Source organism: Heterodontus francisci, chromosome 9 (assembly GCF_036365525.1).
Source record: "Heterodontus francisci isolate sHetFra1 chromosome 9, sHetFra1.hap1, whole genome shotgun sequence".
Classification (NCBI taxonomy): Eukaryota; Metazoa; Chordata; class Chondrichthyes; order Heterodontiformes; family Heterodontidae; genus Heterodontus; species Heterodontus francisci.
In genome coordinates, this window is record NC_090379.1 from 56,822,471 (window position 1) to 56,848,943 (window position 26,473).

Here is a 26,473-nt window from a genome sequence, read left to right on the forward strand (position 1 = left end):
CTAAGACAGATGTTAAGCTAACTGGCCTCTAGTTTCCTGCTCTCTGTCTCCCTCCTTTTTTGAATAAAGGAGTTACATTCACAATTTTCCAATCAAACGGAACCTTCCCCGAATCTAAGGAATTTTGGAAAATTAAAACTAACCCATCAACTATCTCATTAGCCACTTCTTTTAAGACCCTAGGATGAAGTCCATTAGGACCCGGGGACTTGTTAGCTCACAGCTCCAACAATTTGTTCAGTACCACTTCCCTGGTGATTGTAATTTTCTTGAGTACCTCCCTCCCTTCCATTTCCTGACTGACAGCTAATACTGGGATGTTATTTATATCCTCTCTGTATAAATATGGGTCAAACTTTCAGATACACATACAACAGTCAACAAGAAATCATGTATACTGAATCATGAGAGGGAAAATCTTACAGCATTGCCCACAAGCTGAAAATTGTCACCCAGATCAAGGAAAGCGCTACGTACACATCCATTTTGAAAAGAATTGGGACCACTGATTTAGCGCTTCATGTGCGGCTTAAAGATGAAGAGAAGTTGAGAAGGGTGTTGATGGAGATGATGCAGGTGGCCAAGCAAGAAGGAAAGCCTGAAATGCCAACAACACACCTCTCAACAAGGCCGTATACATGTGGTTCACCCAACAGAGAGCCGAAGGCATACCCGTATCCAGTCGTTATTCAAGTTCAGGCTGAGAGATTTTGCCACCAAATGAAAATCCCAGTCAAATTTGGAGCTAGCAAAGGATGGTTAGCAAAATTCAAGAACTAGCTTGGCATTTCGCAAGTTACTATATGAAGACAACAACGATCAGCGAACCAGCCATCCGCACCATCATTTCCTACCAAATTAAAAATTTTACACGAAGAAGGATGCACCGAAGAACAAGTCTACAACTGTGACGAGACAGCCCTGTAGTACAAAATGTTAACAGAGAAGACACTGGCGACAAGAAATGACATCAACAAACACCCGGATTTAAACAGATAAAGACAAGGCTGACCCTCATCCTTTGCTGAAACAAAACTGTCTAGACAAGCTGACTCTGCTCGTATTCAGAAAATCCTCCAAACCATGTCGCTTCCATCATCTAAACCTAAAATCACTACCATGCCAATACTCAAGAAGCGCCAAAGCCTGGATGACCTCATCAATTTTCGAAGACTGGCTCCATGAATTCAGACCAAATGTTAAAAAATATCTCAGACAGAACAAATTACTGAAGTAGGCCATCTTGCTGCTTGACAACTGCCCTGCAGACCAACTCCCAGAGAACCTGGTATCCTGAGATGAGAACATCAAATGCGTTTCAGGTCCTTACATCTGAAACATTAACTCTGCTTTTCTCTCCACAGATCCTGCCTGACCTGCTGAGTATTTCCAGCAATTTCTGTTTTTATTTCAGATTCCTAGCATCTGCAGTATTTTGTTTTTATTACATCAAATGCGCCTATCTGCCGAAAAACACGATGTCAAAAATACAGCCCATTGACCAAGGCATCATATCGACCATCAAAAGCAATCACAGAAGAGTAACTGCTACAACGCCAGGTCCGTACTTGGAGCCGACTTAGATAATGATGACATCAATGCATGGCTGAATAGCGACACCCAAGAAGCTACCAGGAAATGATGTCAGATGATCAAATATTGGCCAATGTAACAAATCTAAAACCTAAAGATGTCCAGCAAGCTGAAGATGATGCTGATGATGATGACGCCAAAACCGAGCCACTACCACCATTCTTACAGTTATCCACAACCTAGAAGAATCACTGAGAAGGTTGGAAGCCAATGAAAAATCAACTGCTGCAAGTGTGACACAACTTCAGGACATTCTACATCTAGCAAAGGCTGAGACAAGGAGTAAATGCGAACAGTTAAAAATTACTGGTTTCTTCAACATTTCCATCCATTCAATAATGACTGATAGTATATGTATATACACATCTATGTTACCAGAAGAAATAAAATTTAATTTATTTCAATTGATTGTCTTCATTTTGCTTGTTTTATTATTCTGGCTACTGGCTTGGTACTTTTGAAAGGAACTCATTATAATGTGGTCTCATCTATAACACAATTTTGTGATGTGGACTCCATGGACTGCGTTTATAGCGGGATCCCAGTGTACAACACAACAACAAAAGCCTGATGTCAAGACAGTCAATCAGAAGTGGACACCTCTTCATACGGGAATGAATATGGAGAATCTCAGTTGCATATATTGAGACTAGGATCATATTCCTAGCATCAAGTGCGCAGATACAGAATTAATGGCACTGCTCTAGTATATACTCATGCTCTTTTAGTTAAAGTCCTATGGTATAAAATAGATATATGTTATTGTGATATTTATTAGATATTGTGTGTATGTATGCAATATGTCTACAGATTTTTTTATGCTGTGGTAGGTGTAATGGCAGTACAGGGAGGTGAGCTGGTTGATAGTTGAGGGAGTGGCACTGGAAAGGTTTTCAGGGATTTGGTGCTAGTTTATACTGACTTGCATTTATGCACATTTAGTTCAGCACCAGCATGAGACCATCCCTTGGGATGGTTCTTGTTTTCACTGTTGCCAGTTTAAAGCTCAGAATTTACTCTGTTTAAAGTAGCAACAGGAGAAAATGACAGACACAAAAAGACCCTCTGGTTCAACACACCATTTCCACACCATGTGTATCACAATATATACACTCCATACTGCACCTTGGAGAGGTGATAAAACAGTTAAAAACCCAGTCCAATTTTGGGGGGGGAAATCTGATGATCTAATAATTCTATTCAGTACCTACCTTTTGTTAAATGTGATCTCCACCCCAGTCAAAAACAGGTCCAGTCCTCACTTGAAGCAATTCAACAAATTGACCTCCACCAAAAAGCTGGCAGCCTGTTCCAGAGGAACTCTAGAAAAAGATCCACCTCCAGACATCTGACATAAATCTGCCCTTATACAATTCAAACTTGTGACAACTGGTCCTCCCTAACTTATTTAATTGGAACAAACTATCAACTCAAGCACATTCTATTTTATTTATTCATTCACAGGATGTGGCATTTATTGCCCATCCATAATTGGCCTTGAGAAGGTGGTGGTGGCAACTGAGTGGTTTGCTAGGCCATGTCAGAGGGCAGTTAAGAGTCAACAACATTGTAGAGGGCCTGGAGTCACATAAAGGCCAGACCAGATAAGGACAGCAGATTTCCTTCCCCAAAAGACATTAGTGAGCTAGCTGGGTTTTTGCAACAATCCAGTAGTTTCATGGTCACCATTACTGATGCTAGCTTTTTTATTCCAGATTTATTTAATTATCTGAATTCTAATTCCCCAATTGTTATGGTGGGATTTGAACTCACATGCCTGGATTATGAGTCCAGGCCTCAGGATTACCAATCTAGCAACATAACCACGATGCTACCACCCAATGTAAAGGACTGAATTGCAGAAATGGGATCTATTTCCTTCATCATCTTATAAATCTCAATCAAATCACTCCTAAGTCTATACTTCCAGTCTATGGGAAACTGTCCTAGAGTACAGTGAGCAAAAAGTATTAAAAGTATGGGCAAAGAGCTTGCACAGTTAGTGTCCCATCCCCCTGAGGACCCTTGGGTGGATATCATCCAGCTAGGTTTCTCTATCTACTTTCAGGTTCTTAATTCTATCAAAAACAATATGTTCATCTATGTTAGCATTACTGGTTTTATTATCATCATTAAATTGTAACAGTTGAGCATTATCTTCCAAAAGTGAAGACTGATGTAAAGTTCTCATTTAATATTTCTGCCATACTCATTCAGTCTTCGTAACCTGTCCTTGACCACCCTTCAATGACCCTATACAGTCTTTGCCTGAAAGAGTGGTAGAGGCAGAAACCTTCATAACATTTAAAAAGTACTTGGATATGCACTTGAAGTGCTGTAACCTACAAGGCGATGGACCAAGAGCTGGAAAGTGGGATTAGCTGGGATTAGGCTAGATGGCAACTTGTCGGCCAGTCTGGATATGATGGGCTGAATGGCCTCCTTCTGTGCTGCAAATTTCTATGATTCTATGATAGTCCTGATTTTTCTTAAACTTAACTCTGCCCAGTTGAGTATTAGATATCTTCAGATTGTAGGAACATTTTTGTTTACATGGAATCATAGAAAAGTTACGACACGGAAGGAAGCCATTCAGCCCATCGTGTCTGCACCAGCCAAAAAAACTAGACGCCCAATCTAATCCCACCTTCCAGCAGCTGGTCCATAGTCTTGCAGGTTACAGCACTTCAGGTGCACGTCCAGGTACCTTTTAAAAGAATTGAGGGTTTCTGCCTCCACCACCATTCCGGGCAGTGAATTCCAGACACCCACCACCCTCTGGGTGAAAACGTATTTCCTCATGTCCCCTGTAATCCTTCTACCAATCACCTTAAATCTGTGCCCCCGGTAATTGACCTCTCCGCTAGGGGAAACAAATCTTTCCTGTCTACTCTACCTAGGCCCCTCATAATTTTGTACACCTCTATTAAGTCACCCCTCAGCCTCCTTTGTTCTAAGGAAAACAACCCTAGCCTATCCAATCTTTCCTCATAGCTGCAACTTTCAAGCCCTGACAACATTCTTGTAAATCTCCTCTGTACTCTCTCCAGAGCAATTATGTCCTTCCTGTAATGTAGTGACGAGAACTGTACGCAATACTCCAACTGTGGCCTAATCAGCGTTTTATACAACTCCAGCATTACATCCCTGCTTTTGTATTCTATACCTCAGCCAATAAAGGAAAACATTCCATATGCCTTTTTCACCACTCTATCTACCTGTCCTGCCACCTTCAGGGATCTGTGGACATGCACTTCTAGGTCTCTCCCTTCTTCCAACCCTCTCAATATCCTCTCTTTTATTCTGTATTCCCTTGCTTCGTTTTCCCTCCCCAAATGCATTACCTCACATTTCTCCGGATTGAATTCCATTTGTCGCTTTTCCGCCCACTCAACCGAACCATTGATATAATTCTGGAGTCTACAGCTATCCTCTTCACTATCAACTACATGGCGAATTTTTGTGTCATCTGCAAATTTCCCAATCATGTCTCCCACATTTAAGTCCAAATCATTAATATATACCACAAACAGCAAGGGACCCAACAATGAGCCCTGTGGAACACCACTGGAAATCGCTTTCCATTCGCAAAAACATCCGTCGACCACTACCCTTTGTTTCCTATCACTGAGCCACTTCTGGATCCAACTTGCCACATTCCCCTGTATCCCATGGGCTTTCATTTTTCTGACCAGTCTACCATGTGGGACCTTGTCATATGCCTTACCAAAATCCAGGCAGACCACATCCACAGCACTACCCTCATCAATCCTCCTTGTTACTTCCTCAAAAAATTCAATCAAGTTCGTAAGACACGACCTTCCCTTAACAAAACCATGCTGACTATCCCTGATTAATCCATGCCTTTCTAAGTGGCAGTTAATCCTGTCTCTCAGAATCAATTCTAATAATTTACCCACCACCGAGGTCAGACTGATCGGCCTATAATTACTTGGCCTATCCCTCACACTCTTTTTAGACAATGGTACAACATTCACAGACCTCAAGTCCTCTGGTACCTTGCCTGTATGTAGTGAGGATTTGAAATTAATCTTCAGAGCATCTACTGTTTCCTCCCTGGCTTCCTTTAACAACCTGGGATACAATCCATCCAGCCTTGGTGATTTATTCACTTTCAAGGATGTCAGATTCTCTAGTACTTCCTCTCTCATTATGCTTATTGTATCAAATATTTCACACTCCTCCTTTTTTGCTACAGTGTCTGCATCATCCCTCTCCTTTGTGAAGAAAGAGACAAAAAACTCATTAAGAACCCTGCCCACATCTTCTGCATCCACCTTGTACATCTCTGATAGGCCTTACCCGTTCCTTAGTTATCCTCTTGCTCTTAATGTACTGATAAAACACCTTTGAGTTTTCCTTGATTTTACCTGCCAATATTTTTTCATGTCCTCTCTTTGCTTTCTAATGTCATTTTTTACTTCACACCTGCACTTTCTAATTGCCTCTAGGCTTTCTAAAATATTGAGTTTTTTGTAACTGTCCTCAGCTTTCTTTTTCAGCTTTATCTTACCCTGTCTGCTACTATATACCAGGGGGCTCTAGATTTGGCCATTCCACCCTTTATCTTTGTGGGGACATGTCTACAGTATGCCTAAGGAATCTTGCTTTTGAATGCCTCCCACTGGTTTGCCACTGATTTTCCTTCCAAGTAACTTTATCCATTCCACTTTCACCAGATCACCTCTCAGCTTCATAAACTTTGCCTTCCCCCAATTTAGAACTTTTAAACCTGTTTATCTTTGTCTTTTTCCATACGTATGCTAAAACTAACTATATTATGGTCACTATCTCCAAAACGGTCACCCACTGCTACTTCATCCACTTGCCCAGCTTCATTACCGAAGACTAAATCTAGAATTGCCCCCCTCTCATTGGACTTGGACTTGTTATGTGCTGGCTAAAAAAGTTCTCTTGAATGCAATTCAAGAATTTTGTGCCCTTCACACTGTTTGTATCCCAATTGATATTAGGGTAGTTGAAATCCCCAACTATTATTGCCCTATATTTTTTGCACTCAGAAATTGGCCTACATATTTGTTCTTCTATCTCCCTCCCAGTATTCGGGGGGTCTATAGTACACTCCTAGTAGTGTGGCTGCCCTTTTTTTATTTCTGAACTCAACCCATATGGCCTCATTTGATGTTTACATTTGTTTACATCTTATTTGTCTTTGTACAATAAGATTTCAAATGACATGGGAGTGGGAGAGGTGTTAGTCTGAGCTCTTCCAATTGTTCTCAGTACATGCTAAATCTGATGTGGCAGTGAACTATACATTCTCGGCGAGTCCTACATTTGACTTCCAATCTATGCTGAATGTTGAGTTCTCAACTAGAGCTACAGTTAGCTGTAGCATCCTTGACTTAGGAAAGAGTGAAATCAATCAACATCCTTGCTCCTGATTGAAATTCAGGCTTGAAAATGCACATCTACAAGCATCAAATGAAGATAGGATCCACCTCAGCTCTGATACTCCATTTTCACCATTTACACTCTAGCTTCATACAAACAGAATAGTCATTTGGGTGAAATACTGGATGGCTGCAGGCACCATTGGAACTGAACCACAGCATGAGTCAGCACTTAGAAGAGAACACTACAAAAAATGATGGAGTAGAGCAATCTGTTTGTTCCCGTAAATATGCTATCAAACAGAAGGATTAGAAATCCATTTAGAAAGCTGAAGAAGAAATAAAATGTTCATTTAAGAAATCCAAAAAGAGTAAAGCAACAATCCAATAAATTATGCATAATTTTCAATGCACCAAGAAATTCTTTCAATTATGATTGGATGACTATTGTGTTAGAATTCAAGTTCAAATTCACCCTAATCTCACAATCTATTTCAGCTGATCCAATGGGCAAATCTCATTGTTCCTTGGCCACACTGCTGATGATTTTTTTAAAAATCTTGGATCATTTGATGTCAAGTGGAGGATAAAAGAGTCAATAAACTCCCAACCTAAACACCTTGCCTTTTGAACAACAGGGAACTGCATTATTTGTGATGGAGATACCAATATTTTAGACATCTCACCCTCCTGGATTTGAGATGAAAGGCCAACCAAAATTAAAATTATAGAATGGAAAGTTTTATTTTTTTATTCCACAAAAAGAGAAAATTATTGCTAACATACTAGTTCCTGTCATTTACTTTTTCACATGGTCTTTAACACTAAAGAATGTCCATTCATAATATTTCAAAACCCTTTGCCAGCAATGTTCAAGGGCAACTTCAGATAGTTGGTTCTGAATTCCTGACATTGATTAGATTGTGCAGAATTTTTGCCTAAATAGGCTCCTTTCTTAAAATTAAAACCTTATCTACCACCATTCCATCTGGAACATTTATACCCACTATAAAAATTCTCTCAATTTTTACTTTTTTTGCTATTGTTATAGAGTAAGGTAGTTCACCCTTAAATGACCAGGGGCAGCTTCAGTGTCTATCCACAGGTGTGCTTTTTTTTTTACCTTTATACAATGAACTGGCAGAGAAACCAGCTCATGTAGCAGGGTATTGCAAAATCATGCAGACTAGGCTTCACGTACAGTTGTAGTTCTACAATATATTGTTTTATTAAAGACTCCTTATTCACAAGATAGTTCAATGGATTTTATTTTTGCTAATTGTTAATGCTGGATGACCAGAACTTAACATAATACCTCAATGAGATGAAGCCGATCAAAGGCAGTCTGTAAACTTATCAGTTTGTTTTCCCCTGATTCTTCCTCTTATGAAATGAGTGACTAATGCTTGGTTATGACCCCACCATTACTGGCAGTAATCCCCTACCTTTCTGATGTATGCCCTAAATAATGAGTGTTGACATACTATCTAATTATGGAGGGGCATCACAGCTGAACCTGATCCTGAACTCACCCAAAGTCAATTCCACCAAGGTTCAGCAGAAAGCAATCAAGAGCCTGACCAATTTTTCCTGCTCTAATTCACAAGACTGAAGCTGATGGTAGTAGCTGAACACCATATTGGTTGAAACTGGCTAACTCATCACAGATTAGGGGGTCAAACTTGAACCTTCTGGGATGCATGGTACCACGCCATACCATACCTTGGAGAGAAATGTTTCTATTTGTGATGTAATGATTTTGATAGTATTATCGCATCAGCCTTTAGTTATTTGGCCAATAACAAGACCATTGTCATAAAATTGTCCTCTTAAAAAGGAATACTACCATTTGTAACCACAACTTTCATGCATTTGAAGGAAATGCTTGTTTAAAAAGAGCATTACAATATATATCCAGCTATATAATTTCTAAGGAACTAACTGTAAATTATATTTTTCAAAATAACAGCAGGAATAACCTCAAGTATGGTAACCCTTTAGTGTGAATATCATTATGCATCAGTGAAGAAGTGCACTGGCAGTCAGCCAGTATCCACATAAACAATTCTTGCCAACACAAAACTGAATACCACTCTAACACTTGTATGGAGTAATTTCAAGGTAGTGATCTTACCTTTCAGTTCAATTATAAATGAAGTGAGCAAAATTGTGATGTCTTTTGACCCTCGTAATTACATTTCTATTTCTACCAGTCTCTATAATATTATACTGTTTACACAGATTGTATCATCCATACATTGTTACAATGTATTTATAGTCTGCACATAATTGCATCAACAACACTTTTAATGTCATAAAACATCCCAAGGCACTTCACAGAGGCATTGTTAAAACAAAATATGACACTGAGCCACATAAGGAGATATTGGGAGAGATGGCCACAAGCTTAATCAAAGAGGTAGGCTTTAAGGAATGTCTTAAAGGAGGAAAGTGAGCTAGAGAGACGAAGAGATTTAGGGACGGAATTCCAGAACTTAGGGCCTAGGCAGCTGAAGGCAAGGCTACCAATAGTGGAGTGATTAAAATTGGAGATGCTCAAGAGGCCACAATTAGATGAGCACTGATATTTCGGAAGTTTGTAGGGCTAAAGGAGATTACAGAGATAGGGAAAGGTGAGACCATGGAGGGATTTGAAAACAAGGATGAGAATTTTAAAATCAAAGTGTTGCATAACCAGGAGCCAATATAGGTCAGTGAGTACAGGAGTGATGGGTGAATAGGATTTGGGGCAAGTTAGGACATGGGCTGTAGGGTTTTAAATGACCTCGAGTTTATGGCGGGTAGAATTTGGGAGGCTGGCCAGCAGTGCATTAGAACTGTCAAGTCTGAAGGTAACGAAAACATCAGAATATTTCCCAGTAATTTTTCCATTTAAGATGTCAATCAGTTATTGTGAGTTGTTTGGCATCAAAAGCCCATCATTCTCCAATATTAACTGACTTTTTATTGCCATGATGCAAGAACAGCCATTTTTCCCACAAGAAATTGATAGCAAAGTGTTTTATATACATTTACACAAAATATCAATGATCTGGGGATGTATTGCAAGCATTGGTTTTAGTCTGCCACTAACAGCAAAAACCTACCAAGAACCACATACATACTTGAAGTCCACCTCCAGCCATCTACCATTACCCTATATAAATTCTTATCAGCAAAGAATTGTCAAAAGACAAATGGTGCTTATTTTATTTAAAATGGCTCATTTATTTACTGACTCATAAATATGCATGTCATTAACTCACACATACTTTTCTAATCCATTTTTCACCAAAATGAATAACTGCAGGCATTTTGTTATGTAATCCATCATGTGGATTTGAATCCACCAAATTGGAAATTTTTAAATAACAACTAACAAAGACAATCATTTTATAGGTACTATGTTATTCATTTTTGGTCTATAATGTATGTATCATTGGCGCTGCATGAGATATAACTGGAAATGTATCATGCAGGCATTGCTTTCTCTTAATATTTTGTAATTTGCCACAAAAGGAAAATGTTAACAAATTAATATTGGTATAGAATTTAGTCAAAACACAACACAGAGGATCTCCCACAGTGAAGGCTGGTGAAAACTGAACTGAATGTAGGTCTGTACATACAGCTGCCTCTAGATATTGAGAATAACATGTTCATGAATAACTATGGCCACATTTTGCATCCGACACGACCGCTTCACTGCAACTGTTATCTCAAATCTGTATGAATAGTATTATACCACGTGGCTGGAACTCCAATTATTCAGCCCAGGAAAAACCTGGTACATGTGTGGTTACAAGCATGTGCCGGGCTCCTCTCCAATAGCTAAAGCTTAAACAATTAGAAATGGGGAACGTTGCAATGTCAGCACCGCCTGATCATTTAAATTTACTGCAGTTAGTTTTAAAAAGTGTCCTTAAGGTCCAAGGTACCTTCCAGGAAAGTTTTTACATTTGGTTTGATATCACACTAGAGTTATAAACCAGGCTTTACATTACTGTTTAAGATTCATCGAAACTGCTGGCGTTGAAGTTGTTTTCCAACTGAACTTAACAGTCTTGAAAATAAAATCTAAGACCTGATATTAAATAGAAGAAACTAAAGACTAATTATTTGTGGGATTTTGACAATTTACATGTAAAGGTTAAATTAAACAGAATTGGTGATATTTGACTGCATTCATCCAGATCCCTCAACTTTATTATCTGCAAGATCTCGGTGAAGCCTGATAAAATGTATCTCCAATTCATGCACAAAATTGTGGAATGCCATATACCCTTTCACCTCCACTATCATTATCTCCAGATCTAAACTCAATCCCAAACCATGTTTTTTTTTAAACAAAGGTGATAACTATTGTGTGATATTACAATTAAATAAAGGATGCTGCAAATTAGAGCATTTGTTTGCATTCTTCTTCGAGAACAGGGACAATATTTTCCCTGTTGGAAATGTAGCTGTTTAACAAGGGTGCTCTTGTTTGTGTTTGGATTAAACTCCAATTTTGGAATTACTTCCACCTTATATTACAAGAAAGTGATTTGTTGTTTATTGTTCATTAATTATGCAAATTAAGTTATCCGTGATAAAGGTCAGTCGAAAAGTAAGCTTAATTTCAATGCGTACTAATAATACAAGATTGTGCATCTAACATGTTATCAAGCAAATATTTCCCTGCAAAAGTCAACTGGGACAGTTTATAGTAACTTTGAAAGGAACCAACTTTCTGCATGTTGGAGCCTGTTGAATGGAATCAAATTGGAACAAAGGAGCGATTTTGAAACTGAAATGATTTGCAAACTAATAATTTGATTTGGGTGTACATATTTCTGTAGGCAAGACTAGGGAAAAAAATGAAACTCGCGCAGATATAATTTAACGAAGGCCAAAGCTGAAATACAAAAGTGTAATGTTACAATCAGTTAATAGCTTCAAACGTTTGCTTATGGCGCTAAGAAGTCTAGAGAGGTATGCACATATGCAGGAAGGCTGTCGCTTCATTTCCTGAAGCGTTTTAATAAATGTGTGCTTGTTTTCCATGTAGCTCAGAGAATTGAGTGTTTGGGGTAATGAGCTACCAGACAATTACCATTCCAGATTTTGTAATGGCAGGGCGATGTTATCTGAATGAAGCGTATCAGTTGAAATGTGTGTAATTGCACTGTCAACCAGCTGAAAAGCACTCCCCTTCAGCTTATTGCCACTTCAAAATGAAATTCTTTCTTCGGCATGGTTATGCCTGATATGCAGGCGTCAAAGAGAAGGCAGCAGGTCGCAGCCTCGGGCCATTCACCTTTCTAAGAGATAGTACATGACTGTTGGGCAGAAGGGAGAAATTATTCCTTTCCGGCCGTTTTTGAAACATTAACACTGTAACCTATAGGCTGGCTTCAAACAAAAGAAGCCATCTTCCTGGCACGGACAGTTGGAGATGATGGGCAACATGGATTTCAGTAGTGAGTGGCCCTCTTGCGCTGAAAGTGTCCTAGGAGGCTGAAATCTGGGGAGGCGTTGCTGGCTATGCAGCTGGAGCAGCTGTGGCAGGGTGGGTGTTCTCGCTGCTCTTATTCAGTGAAGCGGCACCTTCTGGATTGTTTCTGTTTGTTTTGGAGAAGATGATATATATAATTGTAGAAATAAGGAGCGGGGGCACCAAGGAAAAGAGGCCATGTTTGGAGATCGTCATCACAGGAGGGGGGAAGGGGGGGAACTGAAAACGCTTCTATAAAATTCAATTGCAACTAAATTTGACACAAGAATTAATTCTGACCCCCACTCAGTTTCCAAATCCATTGAAAATAATTTCGCTCCTATATTTTTTTATTCTAGACAGAAACATCAGGAATCAAAATATACTCTCCGGCATTGTAGGAGAGATCAGCAACAGTAGCAGGCCTGCAAAATGACTTCAACCAAGTTTTGGATTAAAATCTAAGTTTACAAGCTGGCAATCAGTGGGGTTATTGTCCTTGGAAACAGACATTCCAGAGCCGTTCATCTACAAATAAAAATGATTAGCCTGTTTACTAGTTGTTACTAAATATTTATAATTCATTATTTAAAAGTACGGCCGGACCACACACAAACTTTGAAGGTAGAAACCAAGAAGACGTCAACACAGAAAAGACGTCTTTCCTCAATCTCAGACTGCAAGCGGGTACTTAAGCAAACCAACTCGGCATTTTAAGTCCAGTCCTACCGTATTTTTATCTAACAAAGGCTAGAATTTGAATTCCTTTTAAACACTAAAGTAAAATGTATCATAATCCGCAAATGTTAAAATTACATTCGTTTTTAAAAGTCCACGTATAATTCTGATGCCACGTGACAAAACTGTCAAGGAATAAACTTGACGTACTGCTTCTATTCATTAAAAACACGAACAAAGTCACTTGTATGGAGAGACCAAGGCAGAACCAGACTAAAATAAGTTTCTAAATATTTCAGACTTGAAAGTCGATTTCCCTTCCCCCCTGCCATGGTATACAGTTTAAGAGATATGATGTGGAACGAAAACAAATGTTTCCTGAGGGAATGCAATCATCAAATCCTTTTTAAAGATTTATCCAAGTTGGCCACAGTTGAAAACTAACAGGGCCGTGAGTAAATTGCGGAGCATGGATGCCTTTGCCTGAGGGTCTGATCTGCTCTCTCCACCTGCACACTCCAGGGAGCGCAGGCTTAGGCAACTCTTGCAGTTTTCTTTTGGAGTTTTAAAGCCTGCTAGATCCCTTTTGGGCCTAACCAGTCTGCATTTCAACATCTCCAAAAAATTAAGCCTACATGCAGCCTTGATTAACATCTGCTAACCCTCTCGCTACCTCCCTTCCATTCGTTTGACAATGATTTGCTCGGAGGCAAAACCTCTTACAGTCGTGGGGGGGGGGGGGGGGGGGGGGAGAGGAGGACAGAGATGAAAGGATAAAATCCGTAATACAGTAAACCCTGGTGACAACTATGCTATCACTGAAAAGGGATTTCAACAAATTAAAGTTTAATCGTGGGAGAAATTCGGCTTAATGTTTGTTTAGATACAAGTGGGATCATTTTTAACAGGAATGTGACTTTATGGTATGGCAAGACGAGCTTTTTGATCTGCTTTAAGGTGTTTCTGCCAAAAGGGTCTGAAATGCCAGTGACATGAATGACAAACAGGTATGAAAACAGTAAAGCAGATCATGTCGTTTGGATATGAATTTCTCCACATCTTTTTCTACGCGACCCTCCTCTTTCGGGCTATTCACTGTTCAACAGTTTTTAAGCGAACCAAATCACCTATTTACACCTATTGTCTTCGCACAAGAACTGAATTTGTTGACATTTTTCATATGTATATGTTAACCTCCGTTCACACCTTTTACAAATCAGCTTCTCAACAAAAGAACGACAACGCTTAAAGCGCTTCCTTTGAGGGGAAAAAGGGGAACTCATTAAGTACTCAACCTAAATTTCTAATTCCGCATACACTTACACACTGTGAACTTAACTCTTAAAAAGGTGAAAAATAATAAATAGTACACTTAATGAACATTTATGAACATTTTTCTATATTCCAATTTAAACATATACATTCTAAATATACAGTTAACAAAGACGTTGTACAGAAATTTATTTTACGTTTAAAATATGACTCACTTTTATTTTCCTTTTATATGTAGTTATAAATATATTTTGTCAAAATATATGATCATATGGTCAACATTTGCACATAAGTCATAAATAATGTAATGATGAACGCCTGTTACGAATAGTGTCCAGACATTATTTCAAAAAAAGTCAATTATTATTATTTTTCAGCGGCACCCACATCCCTCCACAACCATCTCCTGATAGTTTTTCAGAACAACTTTATCATATTCGTCCAAGTAGAGCATTGAGATGGGACTGAGTTCTGTGGGGACGCAGCAAGCCTTGGGGATGTTGGCATTTACAGAATTGACAAGCGTTTGCACGATGGCGTGGTTAGTCGAGTTCAGATGGTCTGCCAGTGGGAAAGGGCAGTCCCCGTGACAGTAAAAAGCTTGGTAACCAGGCGGTGCCACTATCCAGTCATTCCAGCCCACATCGCTGAAATCCACATAGAGAGAGTGCCTCCTGCAGTGTGATTTGTTTTTCTTGCGCCTCTGGCCTTTACTGCTGCGTTTCACCCTCCGGGTTAAAGCGTGTCCTTTGCCATCGTGGCTGAAAGTTACAAGTAAGGGTCTGAGCTGGGACCAATCGCCCTGCCTTTGGTGCAGCGACCTGCTAATCCTTACGTGTGTGCCTTGCCGGCTTTTCGTCTGGTTGAGATGGATCACCTCGATCGCCAGACCGTGGTTCGGTTGTTTCTGCATGGTCCATCTCAGCACCGCCGGGCTCACGTCAAAGCTTTCCCATCGTGTCCTGTTCTGGTGGACCAGCCTGGTATCTAGGAGTCTGGTGATGAGGTCGCCCTTCTCGCTGGGGGCTCTCATAATCTCATAAACATTGATGCGATGGAATCCGTCCTTCCAGTTCCAAACGCTGTCGATTTGCTCTCGGTACAGCCTCAGTTCTGCCGAAGAAAGCACCTCGTTCTCGGGCACCACGCTGATATTAAACACAAACCGAAGCTGGGAGTCTTCCCTCTGCCCTGGCATCAGCTCCAAGTGTTCTGTTACGCAACAGAAATGAAAGACAACCCTTAAAATCTTGATTCGCCCACGGAAAATAAAAATGCCTCTGGACCAAAATAAAATACCCATAATTTGATAAAACCAGACTGAGGCGAGACCAACACAGATAACTCCTATCTTGCAAAACTAGAGCTCGACCAGAAACTTGTGTACAAGAGAAATTCATGCAAACTACAGTTCCCTTACCGAGCTAAAACACTAGCTGCGAATGGCGGCTGGGTTCAGAAAATATTTTTTGTCACCTGCCAGAAACCTCCTTCCTCCCCCTCCAATATTTACAATGAAACATGAACTATAAACAGTGCAAGTTGGAGAAGTCTAGAACTCCATATAGATACTGAAGCCATTCATTGATGTCAAATAAGCTTTTAATTTAAACACTTTAATACATATAATCCATGTTTTAAAATTACATGCATCTTTGCATGATGTCCTAAAGAATACAGGCAACAAACTTCGGCTCCTGGAGCTCTAATGTTAAACAGAAACCCAATGAAACGAAATAAGTTGCTTATGCATACATTTTACATTAATCTCCCGCCATGTTCTGTTAGTATTGCTCCAGCTATCATAACTGCTCTAATAAATACAATTATCTCAATGTTTCTCGGACAGTGATTGCAGGTCCAGTACCTTCATGGTGAAAGCTCCTCACGGTGTTGGCCCGGCTGGTGGATCTCTCAGGATATTCGAAGTTAATGTCGTGGGCGACCTCATCCCCGGACTGCAGCCTGTAGAGATCCAGCATGTACTGGGGGACGAAGGCAGATCTGCTGGGCTGTGGGCGCCGTTGCAGTCCGAACATGTTGAGTAAAGTGGCCTCGAATTCCCGTAGCAGTTCATGGTTTTGCGGAGAGCGACGTCCACCCGCCTGGTTTTGCTCAGCAAACTTTTTCCTCCCTTCCTCTGGTATCAGACTAGCATTACCTCCCAGTAAGACTTGGCATAATAAAATTACCATCAGCATTCGATTACCACGAATCATGGTGTCTCTGCGGAGCAAAACAAGCAACAACAAAAAACCCGAATGAGAATTACGAGTAATCTTCAATCAACGCCCCAGAGAGAGAGCGCACGACAGAGAGAAAGAGAGTGAGGGAAGAGGTATAATTACTTGGTCTCACTCGGTTACAGTTAAATAGCCCATAATCAGCCAGATAGCACCATCCTGTTACTCTTTGTGTTTTCACTATCTTAGTAATTATCTTAGGCTGGTTTCTTTGGAAGCAACAAGCTTAAAATCCTGTAACGGGCATCTCCCCAAATGGCTCATGATTTTTGAGAAATGGAGAGAAAATACACACAAAATTCATCCTCAGAGTTTTATTTTAAACGTGTTCACACTTTCACATTGACTACTTTCATAGCCTCGGGTCTGTCGGTGCAACATTTCCTTAATTACTTCTTGACAAGCAAGGCACAAGTGCAAACCCCCCCGAAACAGACTCTCACCGAACACCGAGCTATAATACATCATGTCGGGAAGGATTGCAAGTACAAGAGAGGAATCAAATAACTGGTTAAAAACACACACACGCACATCACTACAGTAAAGCAGGAATATGAAATCCCTCCCAATCTATCAGAAAAGTATAAAAAAGGTCTACTCACTGACAGAAAACAAGGCAGATGAAAACAGTCCATGATTCTTGACAGCCGATCTTGGACAAGTTCTTGAAAAGCTCAGGGACTCTGGAGCTAGCTGCTCGGCTACGTATTATCGAATCCCTCCTGGAACAACATTTGAATATAATGAGCAGAGTCTCCGCTTCCTCTCTGCGACGTCAGCCAGCCCCGCCCCACTGCCAATCATTCCATGCGGCCCCGCCCCCACTGCCAGTCATTCCCCCGGCCCCGCCCCCACTGCCAATCATTTCCCCGGCCCCGCCCCCACTGCCAATCATTCCAGTCTGCCCCGCCCCGCTGCCAATCATCCTCGCCGGCCCCGCCTCGCTGCCAAACATCCTTGCCGGCCCCGCCCTCACTGCCAATCATCCTCGCCGGCCCCGCCTCCACTTCGGCGTTCTCAGTCCGCCACTGAGCAGAGGCCGCCATCCACCTGTCAATCACCAGGCACGACCCCGCCTCATGAGGCAATGCAATGCAAAATCCCGCCCTCCCCCACTTGACCAGAGGGTCTGGGGGAGGAGTCCGCACACCTGTCAATCAGTGCGGGGCACAGAGCCCAGGACTCGATTCTGATGAAACAGTATGCAGCGGGGATAGCGCCGATTATGAATAGTGCTCAGCAGCACAGACACATGGTATACCAGCAAACGATCTGCTGCAGACGGACACGCACACGATCATCGAGTAGCATCGGATCCCGCGTGAAATTCCACCAACATGAGCCCACAGTAACGCTTCGTCACACAGAAGTACTGAGCCTCACACAACACAACATGCAGTGGAGGATCGTGTACATTTTAACACACTATTACAGTCACTAGATGCCGCAACCGCAGAATCTGATGTCAACGTGCACGCATTCAACCGCAACACCCAATTTCACAAACTTAAGTTCACGATCTGCAAACAGCCTCTCACCAGCAAGTTTCGTGCACAAATCCAGTCAACAAGCACACCTCCCATATGAAAACTGCTGTAAGTTCTTTAATTGACATATTAAAAGTACGAAGTCCGGTATCTACAGCAAAACATAAAAAATCCCAATTATCTATGAAACGACCACCAACACCAACTTTCCCTAAAAGCTGTTATCAAAATGCTCCTAAAATGCTTGCAAAGTTTATACTGCTATCGCCCGAATTCACCATCAGAAAAGCGATGCAAATCTCTCAAACGTTTCACAGATACAAAAGGAAATAAGTCAGTAAACGTCAGCGCATTTTTTACTTCCAGGTAGAACATGAAAATGACTCATTGGTTTACCGATGTTTACAATTAAAGCAGGCATCTTACCTCATAAACATGAAAGCACAACTTGCCAGATATTGCCGAAGCTACATTACTGTAGTCATTAGCAATTTTGTATTACATACTTGCTAACATTAAATTACATTACAAAACTGACTTACTAAAGATCTAAGCAACAATTTTAATATTTTATCGCATCAAAACACGTTTAAGGTGTCATGAATATTTTATGTAAGATCTTAAAAACACAAGTTGTCTCATCGCCAAAAATGCAATATTAACCGTACTACATCGAGCATAGCTTTTGCAATAACCTTTAACTTAATATAAGGTGTGTTTCTGGCACTAAACTTTAAAATAAGTTAAACCAGATAAATTATTTTGGAATATTAGTGAATCGATGCTCTAAACACCGTCAACTTTGATAAATACATCCAGACGAAATATGTGCTTGCTATGAAGTGAAGGCTAACACTAGCGCCCTCGCGTTTGTTAAGTGGAGCACGTGTGGTTACAATAAGGACCAAATATACAGCTGAAATAACCATTGTCAATTTATATTGACTGCAAGGTACAACAATCTCAGTATTAACACAAATATGGTCAACAATAATGTCTTAATCAAAGTTAATGACGACTCACCATAGATTTATCGCATATGTCACAAAATAATTGCATCGAATTCATCTACATGACTATCGCTAGGTCATACTTGACAACATGTTTGGTCCAATAATTCAATTTATCTGCAACGGACTGGATAAACGCGCGAGGGAAAGACGCACACACACAAAACCCCATATTAGATCCATTTAAAAAAAAGTTGGAGCTATCAGTCAATCCGAATAATATGTGGCCGCCCAGTTCATGCAATTTGTTGGAAAGTATGTACGTCATTGTGGTATTTTAACCCAAGTTCATAAAGCGATCTCTATAATATTTCACTTCCTTCCTGCTGAATTGGATAATAATTGTACATCCAACAAGCCACCGGAGATAAGCGTGTGAATACCGTGTAAATATAAAGTACCATGTTTCCCCCATACAGTTTTCTTTATATTAGTTCAGTATCGTTTTTATTAGCTTTGTTGTGAACAACACGTTAACTCATGGCTTGGGAATATAAGCATTTTATTCAGAATCCACTCATATGTGATTGAGTTCTTCCGGAGCGACAGAAATATCTTGAGAGCAAAAGAAAGTACATTGAAGGAAAAGGGAAGACAGAAACTGCAGTTACAAAGGCAATTCATGGCGATGGAAGAAGTAACAAAGTTAAATACAGAATATGGTAGAAGTGTATGGAAGACAGTTTTGCTCGGCACCAGAAATCGAAGTATGATTAATGAAGGTGAAAGAAGGCTTTAGACGAGATGAAAGTATTTGCTTTTAAATGTCCTAAATAATGGGAGTCGGTAAAGTTTGAACTGGATGGCTTGGATCCACAAGATAAATTTGCAGAATATATAAATTAGTTTGGATCCACAAGGTAAATTTGCAGAATACATACAAAAGTTTGGAGTCTACTGCAGAGCAGAGACAAATAATTGCCACTTATTCCCACCAACGTCTTTACTACTTTTAAATATAGGTCACGTTTACAGCCATTCTTAGGGCTAGTCAAAGGAGACACTGATGAATCCTTTATTTTTTAAATTGTGTGTAAGGTTAGGAGAGGAAACTAGGGCTTGAGGGTAAAGTAAAATGATCTAAAGGGTCATAATGTTCCACAGTAAATATACTTCACATTCTTTTTAACATATTTCTTCGCATTTTTCCCCATTGTTTTCTTCCATCTTTACTTTGCAGATGTAATGAACATTGGAACAGGAAACATAAGAATTCATAGATGTTCATCTGCAAGATTGAAAACCATTGCTGATGATTAAGAGTACCAGTCAATGTGAAGCTGTTACTTAAGATAATCAAGTACTGGATTGAATCTTAAGCATATTTAACTATAGTTATTTAAACAATTTTATGTAATTATTCAAACCCTGGAAATATCATATGTAATTTTTGGTATCTTATATCTAAAATAATGATGCGTTTACACTGATGCATTGAGAAGTTTCATAGAAGAGCAGCAAGAAGGAATCTAGGACTGAGAGCTCCAAGTCAGTAATATTTACTCATATTATTCAGACACTTAGAAATGAACTTGTTTTCATTGGAGGAAAATGGAATGAGCAGGAACCAGCTCTTCAAAATGCAGAGAGGTGTGTATAACAGGAAGGTTATTCAAATTAGACTGCGAGTGCCAAACATGAAGCTACAAAATTACACGTGAGACTGGAGATTAGATATGGAGAGTAGACTCCATGCCTCAACAGTTAATGCTATGTTAACATCTTTGCAAAATATCTGTATAAATATTGGGTTAGGAGTGGAATTAAAAATAAGGACATTTAAATAACTATGATGAAATATTCTATGGAAAATGATATTTGATTATGGAAATTAAACCAACTGATCAATGATAGATAATATAGATGTGGGGTTGGATGTGCTTCAATTGATTTGTCTTGGGGTGTGGGGAACAGGGAGAAACATTACAGAATCTTTCATCAAGAAGTTAAACAGGTTCTGTAGAATCCATATGAGTTGGTTACATTATATGGCTTGATGTACCAAATAGCCTTGTTCAGTGCAACAACTTCTACTCAGATAGTGCCTTTAAAATTGTGGGGCAGGGTAATCAACACAGACTGGGAAATAAGAGGAGGCAGCTTGGTCAGGTGACGGGAGGCATAATTAAACAGGTAAGCTTCTAATGATAATGGGACGACTTCAGGAAGAGAATTTCAGGAGCACAGAGCCATTCAGATTCTGATTCAGTTGAAGATTCTGCCTGTGGTCATGAATTGGTGGGAGAAGGGACACACTGAGGTCCTGACTCAGAAGAGCAGAGGGCAAGACCTGGAACATAGAGCAGGAAAATGATGCAGAAGTAGGATGGAGCAAGGCTGTGGATATATTCTGTAAATTATTTATGTTTTACATTGTCATGGTACAAGGCAATCCATATCTGGGAGGTCAGGCAGGTAAACGTCTCCTAGCCCCTGCCAATGCTATATCGAGCTACTAGTGCATGAGGCCATCTGGGTAACCCTACACAAGAACATAAGAAATAAGACATGAGTAGGCCATACAGCTCCTCGAACCTGCTCCACCATTTAATAAGATCATGCATGGTCTTCTACCTCAATTCCACTTTCCTGCTGCTAACCCTATATTTTTCTCTCTTAAAGAAATTCAAGGCCTTGCCATATAAAGAACCATGGATTATATACATATTTGTTTCTTTGTACACATCAGATATGATGTGCTACTGCATTGCCCAGCAATTCACCAGATTTGTAAAGAGGCATAGCCAAAGCTGTGTTTAGTGACTTGATAATGTAATGGTGTCATAGATTGCAGCTGCCTCTCCAAATTAATTTTCAAACTATAATTCAAAACAGAAATAGGAGGCCAGTGGTACAGCAAGTTGATGCTCCAACTTATTACACTACTTTTGTAGCCTTTACATTGGCAATTCCTCCACAATTAAATTAAGTTCTCAGTCCTATTGCTAAGATGAATTGCCAATGGTTGATATCAAATGTTCAATTTCAGTGCAAGCTCTAAGCTAAGGCAACAAATATTGAAACACGAGGATTCTTCAATTGAGAGGATAGGCAGGCAAATTCCACATGGGCCTCTGCCAATGCTGTTGGATACAGAGTTTCTGCTTCCACCCAAGAATTAGCATTAGCAATTCAGGAAATTGATGCACAAAGTTGCCCCATCCAATCGATATGAACTTCAAATGCTCACTAAGTAACATTTAAAATTGCATTTCCTAAATTTTACTTCAAATTCAACATGTGAATCAATTCCTCAGGTGTAACAGTTAACAATTTCTAGCACACAAAGCTGTCAATGCATACACTGTCAGTTCTAACACCTCCCGACATTTTCTAGATGATGACAGACTCTGATGATGTCCACACTCAATTCATCCAGTTAAAAAGAGTCCCACTCTTGCTATACAAATCTTGTCATAGAGAACATTGTGTAATATGGTTATGAATGGGGATTCCAACATTACTTGAGGACAGAAAAAAGTGCTATTCAAAGTTATCAGACATTGTGGAACCATCACAATTTAACTAAAGCAAGACAAGAGGTGGGTGTGCAGGTGTATCCAGGATGAAGGTGTCAATGATAGAGGTGAGACAGTTGTGGGGAAAGCAAACAGAAACATGTTATCATGAATGGCAGGCCACAAGAATAGATCAGAATTTGAGGGAACACTTGGGAGTGAGGTGAGGTTGCTTTTTCCAGAGGTGGAAAGTGGCAAAAGAGAGATAGAAGGTGTGGTAGAGGGTGACATGGCAAAGGAGCCAGAGGAATAGGGGGATGGTCCTAGGTGAGATTTCACAATAAATTCAGGCATGGGATGATGGAATGTGAAACCAGGGAGTTATTCTTGCTAAGGGGGGGTGGAGGGGTGAACAGTAGTGTGCCAGTTTACAGTCAAGCCCAGAATGTCAATTTACTCCTCCAGGTTAAGGATAGGAACAAGGAGGTCATGTTGACAAGTGAGCAAATATTTTGCAAGCTGTTATAGAATGGAAGGGTGTTTGGTCATTCATTTGTTGGGTGGAATTGGAGGGAAAAGGCAAAAGCAGACTCACTGTGGGGGTGAAACAGGGCATTCGGTGAATAGGCTGTGCAGTGGGGGAACCGCTCAGATTATTTCCAAAGGAGTAACATCAGTTTAGGAGATGTTAGGAGGGAGGATTAAAATAGATAAAGAGAATCTTAGTCTGCAAATTCTTCCTGCAACTATTAATTTCCATCCAATGCAAGTGGTATACTACATGATAGAGTCTGGTATTCTAAATTTCCACCCCTTTTTCCAATTGGTTAAGCCCACTTTGGGCTCAGTTTCAATTGATCAATATTTATGCATAAAAGTACACACCAGCACAAATACATCACAAGGTAAACAGACATTTCATTTTAACAATTTTCTTTAACAATTATGGGTAATTATTCAAAACATGTAATATGTCGCTTTAGCATTTTGTTTTGATCTGATTTCCGATATATATTCCAAAGGACACTATCTGAACCTTTGTCAGTTTAACTTATACAGAGTACTAACTTGATATTAGTGATGTGACAAACTTTGATGGGAGAAAAAGCTCATAAGATAAAAGTAATTTAAAATTGGAGACTATTGAAAATGAAATATTATGCTAGTTTGGCTGAGTGGTAGCACGTTTATCTAAATCAAAACTTTGTAGGCTCAATTCCCTCTGCATGAATTTAAGCAAACTAACTAGGCTTGCACTTCAACACAGTACTGAGGGAGGGCAGCATTGTCAGTGGGTTTTCTCTTTTAGATGTCTACCTTTCCAGATCATAGAGTTATAGAGTCACAGGCTAGCATTTAATGTGGAGGCAGTGGCCCTGTCCACTGGCTGGAAAGTTGGGGGTGAGTTCATCTCCTCTGGCCCTGGAAGCCATGACATTATTTACGGTCCTCAGGCAATTAACTGCCTGCATACTTCTGCCCCTTGATAGCAGGCTGTCCCGCCTCCAAGAGCTGCCAGCCAATCAGAGGACTGACAGTTCTTCAGTCCCAGCAGTGCCACCAGGTGTGGTGACCACTGTTGGGTTTGAACTGCCCTCTGAACAGCACTCAAGTGCAGGTAGGTGGGGCTGGGGATCACCGGGACTAATCAGGCAGGCCCCGGCGAGGTGGGAGGTAATTGATCATGAGGGCACAGGGCTCTTCCAGCAGGGGCGTCACATCGCTGGGAGGGGGTCTCCGTGAGGCACTGGATGCCCAATCAGGAGGGATCCCCACACCGAGCCCTCAGATGACTGCCAGGTTTTACTGCACAGCCTCCCCAGGTGACGACGTGTCCATCTGCCACGGCAGCGGGAAGAGGCTCTTATGTGGCCATTAATTAGACACTTTGGGGCTTCAATTGAACCAGGGGCAGGAGGGCTGCCCACCACCACCCTGGTGCTGCTAAAGTACCAGGGGTAGGCGATGGGCATGGAACTCCCCTGCCTTCCAGCCCACTCCTGGGGGTGGGTGGGGGGTGTAGAATTAGAGTCATTGAGAGATACAGCACAGAAACAGACCCTTCGGCCCACAGAGTCTGTGCCAACCATCAACCACCCATTTATACTAATCCTACGTTAATCCTATATTCCCTACCACATCTCCACCTTCCCTCAATTCTCCTACCACTACCTACACCAGCAGCAATTTACAATGGTCAATTTACCTATCAACCTGCAAGTCTTTCGTTGAGGGAGGGAACCAGAGCACCCGACGGAAACCCACACGGTCACAGGGGGAACTTGCAAACTCCGCACAGGCTATACCCAGAACCAAACCCAGGTCGCTGGAGCTGTGAGGCTGTGGTGCTAACCACTGCACCACTGTGCCACCCCTCTGGCCATGCAGTCATTTATGGTGCAGAAAGAGGCCATTCAGCCCTTCAAGTCTATGCTGGCTCTCCCTAGAGCAATCCAGTTGGTTCATTCCCCCACTGTATTCCCATAACCATGCATGTTTATTTCCCTCAAGTGCCCATCCAATTTCCTTTTGAGGTTATTGATCATCTCTGCTTCTATCACCCTCGTAGGCAGCGCGTTCCAGGTCATTACCACTCGCTGCATCAAAAAAGTTCTTCCTCACATCCCCCCTGCATCTCTTGCCCAAAACCTTAAATTCTGTATCCCCTAGTTCTTGTACCATCAGCTAATAGGAACAGTTTTTAATTGTCTACCTTATCTAAACTTGTCATAATTTTGTACACTTCTATCAAATCTCTCTCCTTTCAACAATCCCAGCTTCTCCTTGTAACTAAAATCTCTCATCTGTGGAACCATTCTGGTAAATCGCCTCTGCGCCCTTTCAAGGATCCTCACATACTTCCTAAGGTGTGGTGACTAGAACTGGATGCAATACACTGGTTGTGGCTTAACCAGAGCTTTACAAAGGTTCAGCATAACTTCCCTGCTTTTGTACTCAATACCACTATTTGTGAAGCACAAGATCCTATATGCTTTGTGAACCACTCTTTCAATATGTCCTGCCACTTTCAAAGATCTATGCACATGCACCCCCAGGTCTCTCTGTTCCTGCACACTCTTTAGAACAGTGCTATTAAATCTATATCGCCTCTCCCTATTCCTTCTGCCAACATGCATCACCTCACACTTCTCTGTATTAAATTCCATTTGACACTTGTCTGCCCATTCTGCTAGCCTATCTATGTTCTGTTACAGTCAATTTGTATCATCCTCACTGTTTGCCACTCCTCCAAGTTTGGTATCATCAGCAAATTTTGAAATTTTACTCTGTAGTCCAATATCCAAATCATTTATATATATCAAAAAACAGTGGTCCTCACACTGACCCTTGGGGAACACCACTGTCTACAACTTCCAGTCTGAAAAACAACTGTTTACCACAATTTGCTATTTTCTGTCCTTAAGCCAATTTTTTATCCAAGCTAACATCAACCTTCCCATTCCATGAGCCTCAATTTTGTTTACCATCCTTTTATGTGGCACTTCATCAAATGCTTTCTTAAAATCCACATAGACAACATCCATTACATTCCCTTTATCAACCTTCTCTGTTACTTCATCAAAAAATTCAATTAGATTAGTCAAACACAAATCTGTGCTGGTTATGCTTAATTAACATAAACCTCTCCAAGTGCCTGTTGATTTTTTTCCTGATTATTGTTTCTAAAACCTTGCCCACCACTGAAGTTAAACTGGCCAGCCTGTAGTACTAGGAATGTCCTTACACCCTTTCTTGAATAAGGCTGTCATATTTGCTATCCTTCAATCCTCTGGCACCTCCCCAGTATCTAGGAAAGATTGGAAGATTATGGCAAGCCTTTCCACTATCTCCATCCCAGCAACCTGGGATACAAGCCATCA

At 40.7% G+C, this 26,473-nt stretch overlaps 1 protein-coding gene across 3 annotated transcripts in view; it reads right to left on the reverse strand.

The window, feature by feature from the left end:
- Nucleotides 1-14,563: 14,563 nt before the first annotated feature.
- bmp4 (bone morphogenetic protein 4) overlaps nt 14,564-26,473 on the reverse strand; it is a 32,046-nt gene continuing 20,136 nt past the window's right edge. The window contains exons 1-4 of one of the 3 annotated variants that reach the window (XM_068039155.1): nt 19,148-19,298; nt 17,240-17,359; nt 16,262-16,620; nt 14,564-15,606 (exon numbers count right to left, since the gene is read on the reverse strand). In XM_068039155.1, coding sequence (XP_067895256.1) covers nt 14,768-15,606; nt 16,262-16,613 — 1,191 coding nt within the window. In that variant the 5' untranslated portion in view covers nt 16,614-16,620; nt 17,240-17,359; nt 19,148-19,298 and the 3' untranslated portion in view covers nt 14,564-14,767. Of the gene's footprint in view, nt 15,607-16,261; nt 16,621-17,239; nt 17,360-18,175; nt 18,262-19,147; nt 19,299-26,473 lie in introns of those variants that run through there. The other 2 variants (XM_068039154.1, XM_068039156.1) reach the window with 2 other exon arrangements.